The sequence below is a fragment of the Belonocnema kinseyi genome, chromosome 8 (assembly GCF_010883055.1).
Source record: "Belonocnema kinseyi isolate 2016_QV_RU_SX_M_011 chromosome 8, B_treatae_v1, whole genome shotgun sequence".
In the NCBI taxonomy this organism is placed as follows: Eukaryota; Metazoa; Arthropoda; class Insecta; order Hymenoptera; family Cynipidae; genus Belonocnema; species Belonocnema kinseyi.
The window spans coordinates 132,880,713-132,896,226 of record NC_046664.1 but is presented as its reverse complement, the minus strand read 5'-3'; the positions used below and the strand labels follow the sequence as shown (position 1 = coordinate 132,896,226).

The following is a 15,514-nucleotide window of genomic DNA, read 5'->3' as shown; positions in this document are numbered from 1 at the left end:
AAGCAGCAGCAAGTATAGGTTCAGGTTTTGGAATATTTAGAAAAAACGAAGACATCAGAACTGACTAAAAAAATATCTACGTCTTGTGTCAAAGAAAGATATACAGCTATGTACACACAGTTAAAGACTTGCCAAAAGGTTAAGCGCGGGATTTCACCGAAAGCGGTTGCAATTCTACAAAATTGCACGCTCTCTCGGCGAAATCGCAGTATCATTTTAGCTACAACTACGTTTCCCTACCGTGAAATAGGAGGTTACAGTATGCTGTAACTGTACCTGCTGTTACTGTTGGGCAGAGCGGTATTAGGTATAATGACGTAAGAGCGACAGAGGTAGTAATAAAGCACTCTTAGTGCCACATTATGCCTTTGGATGAACGCTTTTCCCACATTATTTGAAAAACTAGATTGTATGTGTCCTAGATGTTCGGCATGTACACGGCACGCTCTACAGCTATCATCGGGAATGTCTTCGCATAAAATTTGGCTAGGGTATGCTAAAGTGAAAATGACACCGTCTTTATAGGCAAAAATGAAACTCTCCTCGCTTGACTTCAATCTTCGTGATTTTAAGAAAGTCAACTTTAGTTTAGACAGTACCAGGGGTCAGTACTCTGGATGGATAACGTTCGATGAATCGTGTTTTCAGACCATAGTAATAAGAGTCTCGCGTTCATTTGTGACTATATGTGATATACATATAATAATCATGTTGTGAAGATATTCGAGATTCAGTACTGTGCGACCACCTTCACGATGTGAAGTGTACAGGCGCAGAATAGAGGTCTTCGGGGATGCCATTCAGTTTTACTTGCTTTAAAATAACCTTGGCGCATTTTGTACCTAAAACTCTATTCAAGTCTCCAGAATGTATTTCTCGACAATCCCTGGAGCTAGACATAGTTGTTTCTTATTTTTAGCATAGATCATAAGATCATTCATACGAAATACGGGAGTGATATTACGCTTCGGATATTCCAATTTGCCGCAGAAGAACCATTCAGAATGGAAAAGTGCGAGAGATAGTGCAAATAATGTGAAACAAAAGAACAGAGCGTTTATGGTGTCGTCCTGGCAAACAGCTTTCTGAAAGGTGAAGTTGTGAGTTGTCACACGGCATGTTCCATATCTGATAGTAAATGTGGTCTTCCAAAGAGGCCTCAGTCTCTTTATGCACCTTTCAATGTGTGGCAGCACCTTCAAGGTTAGGAAAAAACTGTTAATATTGCTTGAGCGACCACTTCTCTGTTCTAAATCTCTCTTAGGTTCAGATAGTATCCATATTCTGTCAACAATATGCTTTGCTGAGTGTGTAATAACCGATTCGTATTGTGCGCGCATACAATCAGACCCTAGCAATGAAATGGTAGCCAGATGTTATGTCACAAATTGCACACTGAATATGGGATGCGTACTGTTTTACCCAGCCTATCTTTGTGCTGAGTTGATGCTTACGCATTTTGGTCACATGATAATCGTTGGTTTTTTTACGGTTTGCATCTAGCATAGTTCTCGCTGTATTTTACACACTACAATTAATAATCCAGAGGTCGCACAATTATGACAAATGTCCACAAAGCGCGCAATGCAGTTCAGCCAAATCTTAAAACTTAAAAAACCTGAATGTGGATGTTTCGCATAGTCCTTAATTATCGCTCTTCCTGTTATCATTGTTTTTTCTACGAGCAGACAGGGTATCTGCTAAATGTGGTTACGATCATTAATAAGCAGGCGCAAACAATTGTTCCAGAATGGACCCGGCGAATAATCCCAAGCGGACGCATAACAACCGTGCTGAAAGTTGAATGGCATCTGGCTGAACTACCTCAAATGGTGGCTTTGGGATACCTGGCGACTTCACAGAGTATACTCTAACAATCTTATGCTCGGATTCGCAATTCAACAAGGATGGACGAACCCTTCACCCTAGCTGTTCGAGCCTTGAATTGCATGAGCTAATAAAGACACTTAATACAATGGATTGGCAAAATCTCAAAATTTTCGAGTATACACATCGACTTAGAGCGACCTGCTGGAGTGCTACGATACCAGTATGCCAAAAAAAATAAAAACGTTACATGGCCCAAAGCAAACTCCATGGCGCGAGAACCAGACAGAGCTTTCGGAATTTTCGCATTAACGTCTGCGAAATAATATGACATAAAGAAGAAATGCTGGCGGGCATTAAATAAAGGAAGGGCAATATTCAGGATCAGGAGAAACATCAACATCCAAGTTCTTCTCCGGCGAAAGATCTGGCTAAACTGGATGACGAGTTTTGTGGAGATTTTCGCGAACATTCCAACCTCTGAACTATCAATTTCAGTTTGCATAATGAGATAGGAACTTTGGAAGATGCAAAACGTAAAATAAAACGAACGGCTGATGACGAGACGAAAATACACATGCACCAAGTCGGCAAAAAAATAGGCTGGCTAAGACAGGACACGCTGGACACTCAGTGTGTGCTGGCTATATAACATCTGACAGGAATTAAACTGCGAGGGTTCGACAGTTCGCTTGCAAACTGCGGATCAGTCCTCACACACTTAACAACTCAAAGCTGCTGACCGTCAAGGAGCATGTTATTGACAGAATATGGGGACTAACTGACACTACGAGAAGTCAAAATAGAATGGAGAGTTCGCTAAAAGAAAGTAAACAGTTTTTCGCTGACCCTTTTCGACTTTTCTAAGTCACTCCAGTTACTAAAGACCACCCGTCCAAACCAGAGGAGGTCGAGACGTTTGGAGAGAAGTCAACGAATTCCAGCATTCACTGAACTAAAACTCAAAGAACATAAATCGCTTCAAAGAGATATTCTAAACCCTTAAACACCTGAATAGTAACGGCAACCTATTACTACTGAGGAGGTCGAAAAAGAATTAAGAGGCATATTCAGTTATTGGAATAGATAACATCACAACCTTCTGTTGGAAGAAGTTTCTTTCAACCCACCAGCATCTGAACCGCATTTTCACCTTGTGTCTAAATTCGAAGGATTCTATTTTGGAGTGTTTGGTGGAAGTACGCACAGTGCTCCTCCCGAAGAGGGGAAACTTGTCAGTTGGAGGAACACGTGTCTCTCTTGCTGCGTATGAATTTCTTTATTTGATCTAATTTCTCAAGTGCTAGATTTTTTCTTCGTCTATTATCAAACTCGTTTTGTGCTTATTCAACTGCTGGTATAAGTTTTTGCTCTTGATTTTGTGATTTTCTGTCAGAAATTTGACTCGAATTTTGTCTTTTTAAGGAACTTGTGGCCTTAAACAGACATCTTTATAAAGTAATTAAACTCCATAAAAGCCTACTCAGAGAAAACAAAAGGGACGTCAAACTACTTTAAGCTGACACAGCTCAACTGACAACCTATGAGACGATAAAAAATCTAACAAGGAACTCTTCTCCTTCGTGCTCAACACTCTCACTAGCGCAGGTCTCTCATTTAATGAAACGAAAATTGATACCATTTAGCATCTGGGAGAAACGCCCGTTCTCGTGCGTTTCACTTCTGACAGATGGAAGCAGGAGGTTCTCAACGAACGCTCATATTTCCAAGAGTTGAACCTTTCGGTCACACTTGACAGATCACCAGAAGAGACAAGGACGCTTCCTGGACTCCTTTATAGGAAAAATGTCTTCAAAGCCGGAGTAGCCTGAGTCTAAGAGTCACAAAGCTACTAAGCCTGGTATGGTTTAGCAAATTGCGGCAAAGAATAAAATAACTTTACAGGATTTAGAATTCCCTGCTTGGATCCCTGATTTTTATAAGCAAATCTTTATTCAACTTCGAAATATTATTAATTCCCCCTACATGTATTTTCGTGAAATTTTGGCGCAGGACATTTCAATTTATTTGGGTAATGTGTGTTTTAAACCATTTCCGGCGTTATATCGAGTTATCCATATTTCGCCTTTTTTGAGGTGGCAATTTTATTACAAGTATGTGCAACCTGAATGACCTGTAAGGGTTATTTCACCTCGAAAATTCTGTACCATTGTATATACGAAAATCATTAGGCACTGATGCCAACGAAATGGGGAAGATTCTTGTTGAAATTCTTGAGATTAGTGTACTAATGATATTAAATGAAAGATTTCCTAAAGATTTTCTAAGCAATTACACTTTTCTTAGTTTCAGGGGATGGTTGTTAACGATCTTATTGTGTGTAACATCGGCTCAATAGACCTAATTTGTAATTTTGAAGTACTTTAATACCTACGATATCCGGTCATCTTCCGGTTCGCTTTGATATTTCGAATTTCGTGCGAAATTTCTAGGAACTTCGCGTACTCCAATGGCGAAATAAATATCGTAAATAATAACTTTGTCACAATCTCAACTGTCGCCGATAATTAGCATTTAGTTTGCAAAGCTTAAATGGCATAGTCCAGGGAAAAACCTTGGGATGTTAAAAAACAAAGTGTAACGCGCCGTAAGCTAAGCCAATCTTTAAATGTCTTTAAAGGTTGAGTTTTTCTGAAATGGAGGGGACAAAATACCTAGAAATCAAAAGATCTTTCATGAAGCTACGTAGGTCCAAGAACAGGCAATGCGAATCTTCATTGCTAGATTCACTAGCGGCTTTTAAATTATCCGAAGGACTTTTAGACAGCCGTCAAAAGATTCATGTTCCAGTCTCCTTCGATTAACAATGTAAGTATGCATGTATGGCAACACCTTCTTTTTTCTCCCTATCCGATTAAATTTCTCCTTTGCATATAGTTGATTGTAATAGAACAACCTTTATTGGACTGTGATATCTCGATTAATGAAATTAAGACCTCCCCAGTGGGAAACAAATTAAGGATTTCCTAGAGACGTTTTTGGCACATCATTAAGACGTCTTTTATAACATGTCTTTTGATCGTCCTAGGGATGCTCTTGAATCGTCTAATGTCAGTACGAAAGATGTCCGGAGAACGTCCATGTCTTTAAGACGTCTTTAGGTCATCTTTAAGATATTGGACGTCTTGAAGACGTTGAATGCCCTGTCACAGGACGTCCTAGGAACGTTCTGAGGACTTTCTTGGGATTTTCATAGTTTTGTGATCACCGGGTCTTTATTAAGATTCAAATGTAATAAATCGCCGAGCGACGATAAGATACCCAATGAATTTTTCAAAAACCTCCCAAGAAATTTGGTGCAGTAATTAGGGTGCCTATTAAATGAGATCAAGGCTGCGAAAAGAGTCGCATTCAGCTGGACTAAAATGCATACATTTATGTAGCATAAAAACGGTGATAAACCGAACCCTCATAATTATCGGAGAATCATCCTGGTAAATAGTATTCATAAGATATTTTCTCAGATTCTTTTGACAACATTGACTGCGCGGGTCGACGAGGTATACATTCTCTCAGAAAATCAGGCCGATTGCAGGCCTGGAAGAATTTATTGATAAAGAATAAACGGTTAGATAGAAAATGAATAAATACTCACAGTTAAGGCCTAAATCGTGATAAGTAAGAATCACCGGTTTTCCTCGATTCCCTTGAATCGCTACAAGCAAAGTTCCCTTATCTGTTTCAATTCTTTCTTCTTGAACGGAACCATCGTCTCTTGTCAAATACCTTAGCGCTGGGAATTGTAGTTGAATGTTCTTTAGTTCTATATCATCCATACTGTCCGAAGGCATCGTGCTAAAAATGAATAAATTACACTAATTAATAATTCAAGCATTATTGTTTCAATTTAACCATACATAGAAAAAAAACTTACAAGGAGAGGCTATGAACGTAGAAAATTCGATTTGGCCCATTATTGCATACCCGCTAAGTAAAGAATAGAGAACAATTTATATTTTTAGTTTTAACTCAAAAGTAGAATTGATTCCATTTAATTAAATATAAGATGTTTCCTTTGGGTAAAATGCACATTCGACTGGAAAGATATTTTAAGTCCCAACCGAGAGACACTGAAGTGAGGATTTTTACTGTCATTGTCATATTGCATTAAAATACAGTCTTAATATGCAACTATGCCAAGAAATTTATCACAGGAAAACCAGTTTGAAAAAAATAAATATTTTACAGACAACAAAATCAGTTCCATATTCCCTGTTTCTTCAAATATTATCAAGCGCAATTCGAATACATTATCACTAATAAAGTTTTACGTGAAGAATCATAAAAATCAGAATTTTTACAAATATTTTTAACTAAAAAATCAATCAATTGAAGAACAATATGTATCAGAAACTGGTAACATTTTTTTAAATTTTATATCACAGTAAACTTTCGGAATCAGGCGGCAGAGTATTTAAATACTTATTTGAACCCATAAAATAGGGTGTCTGCAACTAAGGTGACTATGACTCGGCGAATATTCCAACGAGCGTGTGGCAACCAGGTAGGAACGATAAAGTAGAGTAGCGGTACACTTTTAATACTTTATTCAGAGAATTATACTCTCCTACATCGCTTTAGACGAATATATAACGAAAATGTACTGTATTTATGCACTAGGCATTTGCACAAACTATAAGAAAATGTAAACAAATATAAGAGATTATATAACGAGTATGGTTTTGAAAAGAAATATATTATATAATATTTGAAAAAATTACATTACTAATTTAAAGAACATGAATTGGTGAATATGTGTTATACCTAAAAAAAAGTCAGATGCCCGAACGACCTTTCGAATATGACTTCGTACAACACCTCGGGTAATGGTCGTCATAGAAGCAATGGGTATATGTAAAAGCATATATGTTTAACATTAAAATAGTCAGTTGTGATACAAATCATCAAAATAGGTGATTTACTACAAGTGCGAAAATTGAAGTATCAGCCGAAGATTGGTGGATGAGCGATGTGAAATTTGCAGTTCCTACAATTTCCTTATTCGATTTTTCCGATTTCTTACAAAATTAATTTTAATAGGAATGTAATAACTCAAAAATAGACTTCTGGTGCGTAATTTTGTGCGCTTCAAAGAGTTTTTGAAAAATTACCTTCTTTTAGTTGGAATGAATTCTTTTTAAAAACTTGTATAAATATATAATTACTCAAAGATGGACACTCTCGGGTGCCCTTTTTGTGCATTTTTGTGCATTTACACAACTTTAAGAAAAAGCACTTACTTATGATTTAAAATCATGCATCTGCAATAAAAAATTACATTACCCTGTTATAATATGAAATGTATGGATGCTAGAAGGATTTTTCCTGTTTGACTTAATCGAATATTCAAAGAATTTCAATAAATGAAAGCATCACCATTGATACCTGAATGATGGTGGTCTAAGGAAGATTTATGCAATACTTTAATAAGATTCATTGAATACGTATACTCTCCTCAGTGCAAATAATTCATCTTGGTTGTCATTAGCCAAGACATAGCCAATATTTAGTCAAGACGCTTTTGTCAGTTTCGCCGTTGGCCGCCAGCGAGACTTCATTTCATGACTTCAAGTCGAACTCAAAGACACCGGCAAATATTAAGGTCACAAATTGGTAATATAATTATCTTTAGAAAAAATTCTGTTTATTTATCAAAACTTAAACTTCTCGTCTTAAGCCAAGTCCACCACTGACCAACACAACTCTGTCCACCATTCTGACCAACATTCATTTATTTAGGGGCGAACACACCGTATACAAAAACTAAGGAGACGTACCCAAATGAGTTGGTGAATTCTAAAAAGGTTAGGTGATTGGTGTAGATTTGAAGTAAATTAAAAGAGCAAATAATATAATATCACAAGTAATTGTAAAGAAAAACGGTTTATTATTAGCAATTTGCCCCCCCCCCCCGATTTCATGCATGCATTATTCCTGCCGAAGTAGTGTAACTGTCCAATTTTCGGCAAGCTTACTCCGAAAGTGGTTCCTTATACATTAAATGACAACAAACATGCTCCCCGTATAAACAGGCAGATTAAACGAGCATGCAAGATATCAATAATACATGTTTCACCAAATTTCTAAACAAACTTTGTGAGTGTGCACAACTCAGGGGCTGCTTGCAATTATCGGTTATATAAGACTACTAGCGCTCAATTTTATTAACTCAGAGAGCTTGAAAAAAATGTATCAGACTTTAGGTTTTCAAGCGTATATTTAAATATGAAATTATTATGCGAATCTTTATTTCCGAATGAAAACGATTATAGCAAGTATATTTGTTGAAATAAATAAGAAATACTGTTAAATTTTTCTAGAATTCAGCTGCTTCGATTGATCTCCATGTACAGTTGCTCGTGATTTTCTCTAAAACAATAAATAACTATCGTCTTACCACTAATATTTTACATCACTTTGTTACTTTTAGGCAAATACTACATTTCTTATGAGCAGTTTATCATTACAATTAAAAATGTTCCATTCACGCATAATTAACTGAAGTACAACAACGTGAATTTTCTGAACATTACTAACGACGTGGAATTTTGGTGGGATACCACCCATATGGTGTTTTTGGGTCAATAAAATAGTATTTAATTGCAAAAAATTACAATTACTGGAGCGTGCACAAAGAAGGCAAGAGTTTAATAATAAAGTATTAATTGCTAAGATCTGGGTTGACTCATAAATTAAGAGGGCATTTCTGGAGTCAACACAGAGCTTTGCAATTAATATAGTCGCCACTAACTTTTCCGTATGCACTGATAGCTCTCCGAGATAACTTATATAAAAGGTTAATAAAACCATATTACGAATATTTTGCGTAGGTTTTCAAAATCTTGGATGAACCATTTACAGTTAGCAGCGTTATAAGCAAATAATTTTTCAACAAAATTAACATATGTGCACAGTTTCCCAAAGACTGCTTCGAAACGTATACCTAATATCATTAATAATATTGTTTACTCTTTAAAAACCCACTTTATTAATTGTTTATGACAATTGTTATGAATTCAGACTTTTAATAACTCAAAAGTCTAAAACGCAAAATTGAATATACTGATAAGAAATTATCATTTTTTAGTGCATTCCTTTTTTTTAATTTTCTTGCGGTGTCTTATATGAATACTTAAAGTTTTACCCGGTGCCGTGTGGAGCGTTGAGCTTTTTGCATAGATAAGCATATGATTTATTAATGTTTCAAGCGACGAATACCTCCAGGAGGCTCTCTTACATGCATCTTGCATTGTTAGCCTAAATTAAGTTGACTGAGAGAGTTATTTACCAAAAATATCCCATTGTGAAAGAACATTTAACATGAGAACACGCAACAGGCTGAATTAAGTACGAATTCGTATAAGGCTAGGCTAACGCGCCTAGACCTTCAGATTAAAACTGGCATGGCTTAATCATAGGGAAATCAACGCGCATGTAAATTCTTCTAAATCCGAACCGTTAACGACAATAACCGAGATTTTATAAAATAAAGACATTTTTTATACCGCGAAAAACATATCACCAGCAAACTCTCCTTCTAGAACCACTAATCCTAATGATCCTCTACAACAAACGCTATCAAAATTAGAAATAATCTAGAGTAGATGCAATGCTTTAGAAAATTGCAGAAGTAGCATTTTCCAGTCAAATATTCGAGAAGATCAAGGAATAAGTGATGACGAGGATGAAAAACTCGCAGAGGAAGTTAAATACGATATTTTTTTTAACTTTAATATTAGTTTCTGAATTTAAAGGGATAGAAGTTGAAAATTTCGTTTAATTAATTAGGCGAACAAAGAAGAAAACTAATAAAAATGAACGTGGAATTCTGTTAGATGCCATTATTACTGAAAAATTAACTGATCGTTGAAAAGGATGCGTTCGCGTAGACGGTGGCGATACGCAAGGAGAATTACTAGGCAGTCTGATAAGTACCTGAAAATTCTAAGAGATGGCATTAGTATTCACTAATGTGAACCATTTTCGTCGAGCTTGATCCTTCAAATGACGCCTGCCAAACTTCAGCCATTTATGTTTACGCATTTACAAGTTACAGCACTGAGAAGCGACTAACCTCCGAGTTTTTTTTAATATGGAAAAATCTGAATTTCGAGTTTTGATCAAACACTACTATCTTTGCAAGAAAACGATATCCGAGACCAAGGCCAAGCTGGATAAGTATTACCTTGACTCTGCATTGTCGATTGGAACGATTCATAAGTGGTTTACCGAGTTTCGTTGTGGCCGTACCAGCACAGTTGATGCTGAACAATCTGGGAGCCCAAAAGAGGTCACTACACCAGAAAATGTCGAAAAAAATTCATGATATGATGTTGAATGATCCCAAAGTGAAATTGAGAGAGGTAACTAATGCTGTAGGCATATCATTGGAACGTGTGGGAAATATCGTGCATTCAGTTTTGGGCATGAAGAAGCTCTGCGCGCGATGGGTGCCGCGTTTGCTCACAGTCGACCAAAAAAGAATTCGTGTGTCAACTTCCCAGCAGAATTTGGCATTATTTTCGCGTAAGCCGACCGAGTTTTTGCGCCGATTCATAACCATGGATTAAACCTGGATCTACTACTACACTTCTGAGTCAACGCAACAGGCAAAACAGTGGGTTCCACCGGGCCAAAGTGCACCGAAACGTCCAAAAACGCAACAATGGGTCGGAAAGGTTATGGCCTCCGTATTTTGGGATGCACATGGCATAATATTCGTGGACTATCTTGAAAAAGGTAAAACCATAACCGAAGCATACTATTCATCATTATTGGACCGATTGAAAATCGAAATTGCCGAAAAACGACCGCATTTGAAGAAGAAAAAACCGCTTTATCATCACGACAATGCGCCTGTTCATTCATGCTTAGTTGCACAAGCAAAATTGCATGGAATCGGCTTCGAATTGGTTTCCTCAGCCATCGTATTCACCAGACCTGGCCCCAGCGACTATTACTTGTTCCCTAACCTGAAGAGATGGCTCACCGGTAAGCATTTTTACTCAAATGAGGATCTCATAGCTGAAACTGAGGCGTATTTTGGAGACCTTCCGATCGAGTACTTTTCGGACGGTATCAAAAAGTTAGAAAATCGTTGGACTCGCTGTATCGACCTAAAAGGAGAGAATGTTGAAAAATAAAACCGACTTTGGCTAAAAGAACGTCTCCATGTTTAATTTTTCCGGGACTTATCAGGCTGCCTAGTATTTGACAGATTGCGATTATTATTTGGAGATAGGGAAACTTTAAACTCGTTACAAAAACAACGCTAGTCAACAATTATGGGACAAAGTGAAGGTTTAGATAGTTTCATATCAAGATTCATGAAAATTTAAGACAAGATACATTTTATTGATAATATGAATGTTGGACTAAAAATGCACCTGCAATATTCCAGCGGATAATGAACAACGGATTAAAAGCTTTGATAGAAAACGGATGATTTGTTTATATGGACGATATCGTCAATTACGAGAAAACATTAACAGAAAACAACGATAATCTCAAAATATTATTTCAATGTTCAAGACAAATTAATCTCAAATTACAACCCGATAAGTGCGAGTATCTTAGGCCAGATCTCGAATACTTAGGGCACGTTATAACATTTGACGGAATAAAACCTAACCCCCACAGAATTGTCAAAATAAAGAATTCCCTCTAACCGAAAAATAAAAAAGAAATTAAAAATTTTTTAGGACTTGTGGGCTATTATAGAAAATTAATTTCAAACTTTTCAGCGATTGCTAAGCCTTTGACTAGATTAGTTAAAGCTAATGTACTATTCAAATTTGGACAAGCGGGAAAGTATTCTTTAAAAACTAAAAAATTGCTTGATCACAGCTCCTGTATTAACATATCCAGATTGAAATCAAGAATTTATGTTTACAATTGATGCATCCAATTATGATATAGGAGCAATAATATCACAATGTCCTATTGGCGCGGATAAGCCTCTCTCATTCTCTCATATGCATCAAAAACTTTGAATAAAAGCGCAGCCAATTTTACAACGACTGAGAAGGAATTGTTTGCGATTGTGGTGGCAACTAAACACTATTGCCAGTATCTATATGGGAAAAAAGTTTAAATTATAACAGAACATAAACCTGTAATATGGCTTATAAATATAAGAAATCCATGCTCGCGAATAATGCGATAGAGACTGAAATTACTGGAATACAAATTTGAAATAATGTATACAAAAGGAAAGTTGAATACTAATGCGGATATGCTCTATCTAGAGTAAAATATGGAAACGGGAAAGAAATAAATATTATGAAAAGAATGGACAATGACAAACTTACAAGTGAAGATTCTTGTGATGAAGACAATAGAATCCAGCCAGAGGAAGTCAATGAGTTTAATTCTCAGATTAAGGTTAACGAAAAAACACAAAGAAAGATTAAACATCATCAGATCATACTTGCTTAAGAATACGGACCTCATAGAACAAAAGAAATTTAAATTACACGGTTACCGCCACACGAGGTAAAATTATACATTGGACCAAACGAAAGTCCTTCAGATAAGCTGAGTTTATCAAGATCACTCTCATAGACACCAACAAAGTGCTAATTAGAACATAATATATTCACGACCGAGAAGTACTACAACTAGTCGGCAACAATTGGCAAGGAGAAAAAATTAACGTATTCGTCTACCGACCGCCTGTGTGTTTTAATGAGCAAGATGTAATGAGAGAAGCTGAAGAAGAAGTTCTAGGAGGACATTATGTTCTTGAAGAAACTCTTCAAAAAATTAAAGACACGAATGGCTCAACATGACGAAAAACGTGGAGGAATACATAAAGCACTGCGACACTTGTCAACGGAATAAGAATATACATGAGCGAACTTACCAATATACTACACCAGACATTCCTAGTAAACCAAATGAAGAAATGTCAATTGATTTAATGGGAACCTATGAAACTACGAAGAAGCAAAATCGATACATTTTAGTGGTTCAAGATTACTGAACGAGGTTTCTGACTATTGAAGCGTTATCAGACAAATCTTCGGCAGCAGTGGTGCCAGCACTGTGGACTACGTTTTCAAGGATTTATGACAAACTAAAAATTATTTTAACCGACGATGGGACAGAATTCGCATCACGGGAATTTGGTGAGTTGATGAAAAAATTAAAAATTTAACACATTTTCACCTCTAATTATCACCATCAAAGCAACAAAAACGGATAAACAGGGTACACACCGTATGAGTTAAGAATGAAAAGGGAACCCAATACTATTTTCGACGGAAACATGAACACTAGGGATTTAGAAGAGATCATCGAAACTTAACGTGTCATAACAGAAAACAAACTGGCAAATGCTCTAGAGAGAATTGAGTTTCACCAGGATCAAAACCTTGACCCACTTCCTACACCTTTACCTAAGATTTACAGAAATTACCTAGGCCTTGACCGAAACTTCAATCCCAAATCGTTGTAAGAATTGTGGAAAGGACCTTATGGTGTACTAAATGAGACGAAACAAGTTAGCTTTGAAATAAAAGTAGGGCTAGACCGTTAATTGTATCACACATACGACATTAAGCCTTATTTTTCGGTTTCGGTTGGGGCTGATAATACTTGTAATAATGATAGCTCCCTATCTACAAGCTAAGTCATTTAAAATAACACCGTTGAACAATGGCGACATTATATACATAGGAAAGTTAATCGAGATAAATGTATGTATGAGCTCGCTCCTACTTAGAACATAATCAAAAAAAGATTAAAGTAGCTTCAATAACTATAAGTCATACTTGCACCATCAAAACTTCTTTATGTAACACGTATGCAAGGATCCAAAAACCGAATGAGCGAATTAAAGATTTCGATCAAAGAATGCAAAATATAAAGAAAGTCTATTAACTGATGGTAAAAGGGGAATAATTCACCCTAACATAATTTCCGCTATTACTTTGTTTAATATTGCGCAAACAAGAACATGTTATAAATTTCCCTGCGCCTTTAGAAGAACGATATTTCTCTACATTAATCGATAGTATCAAGATAGCAATAACATTTAAAAATCAAAGAGCGATGATTATTTTCAAAATTCATTTACTAAAAGAAAATTTGTACAACTTGATTAGAGACATGCCAATACCTCAAATAGGATGGTTTGATAATTCTCTTATTATACCAAATACTCATATGATTATATTAGATCAAACTGAAACCATGTTTATACCCAATTTTGAAACTGAGCTATTTAATATGAAAAAAAAGATAAATCCCTAAAGTTCAATTTAGAGGCTGGAGGGGGGGCGGGGTTGGAGCGTTGAGCTTTTTGTATAGGTAAGCATATAACGCAATTCATCTTTTAAAAGACGAACGCCTCTAGGAGGCTCTCTTACATGCAGCTTGCATTGTCAGCGATATGCGTCCGCGAAGTGATAACCGGTACCTATGCTACTGTGAGAAACGATGCGATAAAACGTCAGTTATAGTCCTAACGAGTGAACCGGCAGGTCGTATTGTTGAGTAAAGCAGTCGGACATTTTTTTTATTACATTATTGTTTAATGGAGTGAAGAATGGGAATCGTTAATTTCTATTTCTAAAATTTAAATAAACCTTACTTCAGTTATATACGACAACCTGAATATATGTTTGAAAAATTGAAACGTTTTTTACAAGTTCTTAGGGTCAACTAAGCGGAGTACTAGACTTCTATAACCGATTATTACAGGTAGTCTCTCAGTTGTGCAAACATGCAAAGTTTCTGTATAGTTTAAATAAATTTGTTATTTTTATCAGGAAATTGGGCGACACATACTATTAATATTTCGCGTGTTTTTTTAATATGTCTCTTTGTCTCATCTGCCTGTTTATACAAAGAACTCGTATATTGTCACTTCATGTGATAATGTACTACATTCGAAGCAAGTTTTCCAAAAATTGTACAATAAGAAACCTTTTTTTATATTAAATTCTAATATTCTATTATATACAGTTTTATATTACTTAAAATCTGAATTTTATATTATTATTGACCAGATAAACGTTTATTTTTTGGCCTGCTAGCCTTAAAAAATTGACTTGCTTACACTTCCATTTTTTTACCAAATTTTCTTACAACTATTTCTTACAAAGTGCCATCCATTTACACCTTACAGATAATCCGCTCGTTTCTATAGCCTAACCTTTCCCGCTGCGCCTCGCACGCATTTCGCTCTTTTATCGCTTTGCCTCGCATTACCAGCCTCTGTCTCCGCGGCTAACACGTAATACTTAACTACTATTTACAATATTTACATTTTTCTTACATCTACCTTCTCTCCTATGTACAACCTTTCCTTCTCCATTCCTCCTCCTCCTTCCTTCTCTTCTTCTCTATCTTACCCAACACCCCCTTCACCCATGCTACTGCCCTTTTGTCCCCCCTTTCATGCAACCATACCTCCATGCTTATCTCACTCCTTTCCACCTTTTCATACTTCTCCAACCAGTGCTCAACTTTTGCATCTATTATAACCATCCATGCAACCGCATCTCATTCTCGGTATAAGTCTCTGACTACCTTGCTCTCCTTTCTTACATAAATATTGCGCTCTCTCCCTTGGCATAATCCACACATAGTTCCCGTTAAGCCTTGACCTTCTTATCCTCTCCTTTCCTTCTGCCTTCTCTTTCTCCATGCCATTCTTTTG

The 15,514-nt window shown here is 36.4% G+C and overlaps 1 protein-coding gene across 2 annotated transcripts in view; it reads right to left on the bottom strand.

Moving 5' to 3' along the window:
• The window catches only part of LOC117177735 (protein NDRG3-like), a 443,874-nt gene that overhangs the window by 283,766 nt on the left and 144,594 nt on the right, over positions 1–15,514 (bottom strand). For both annotated transcript variants that reach the window (XM_033368635.1, XM_033368634.1), the window contains exon 3: positions 5,444–5,643. In XM_033368635.1, coding sequence (XP_033224526.1) covers positions 5,444–5,643 — 200 coding nt within the window. The remainder of the gene's footprint in view (positions 1–5,443; positions 5,644–15,514) is intronic.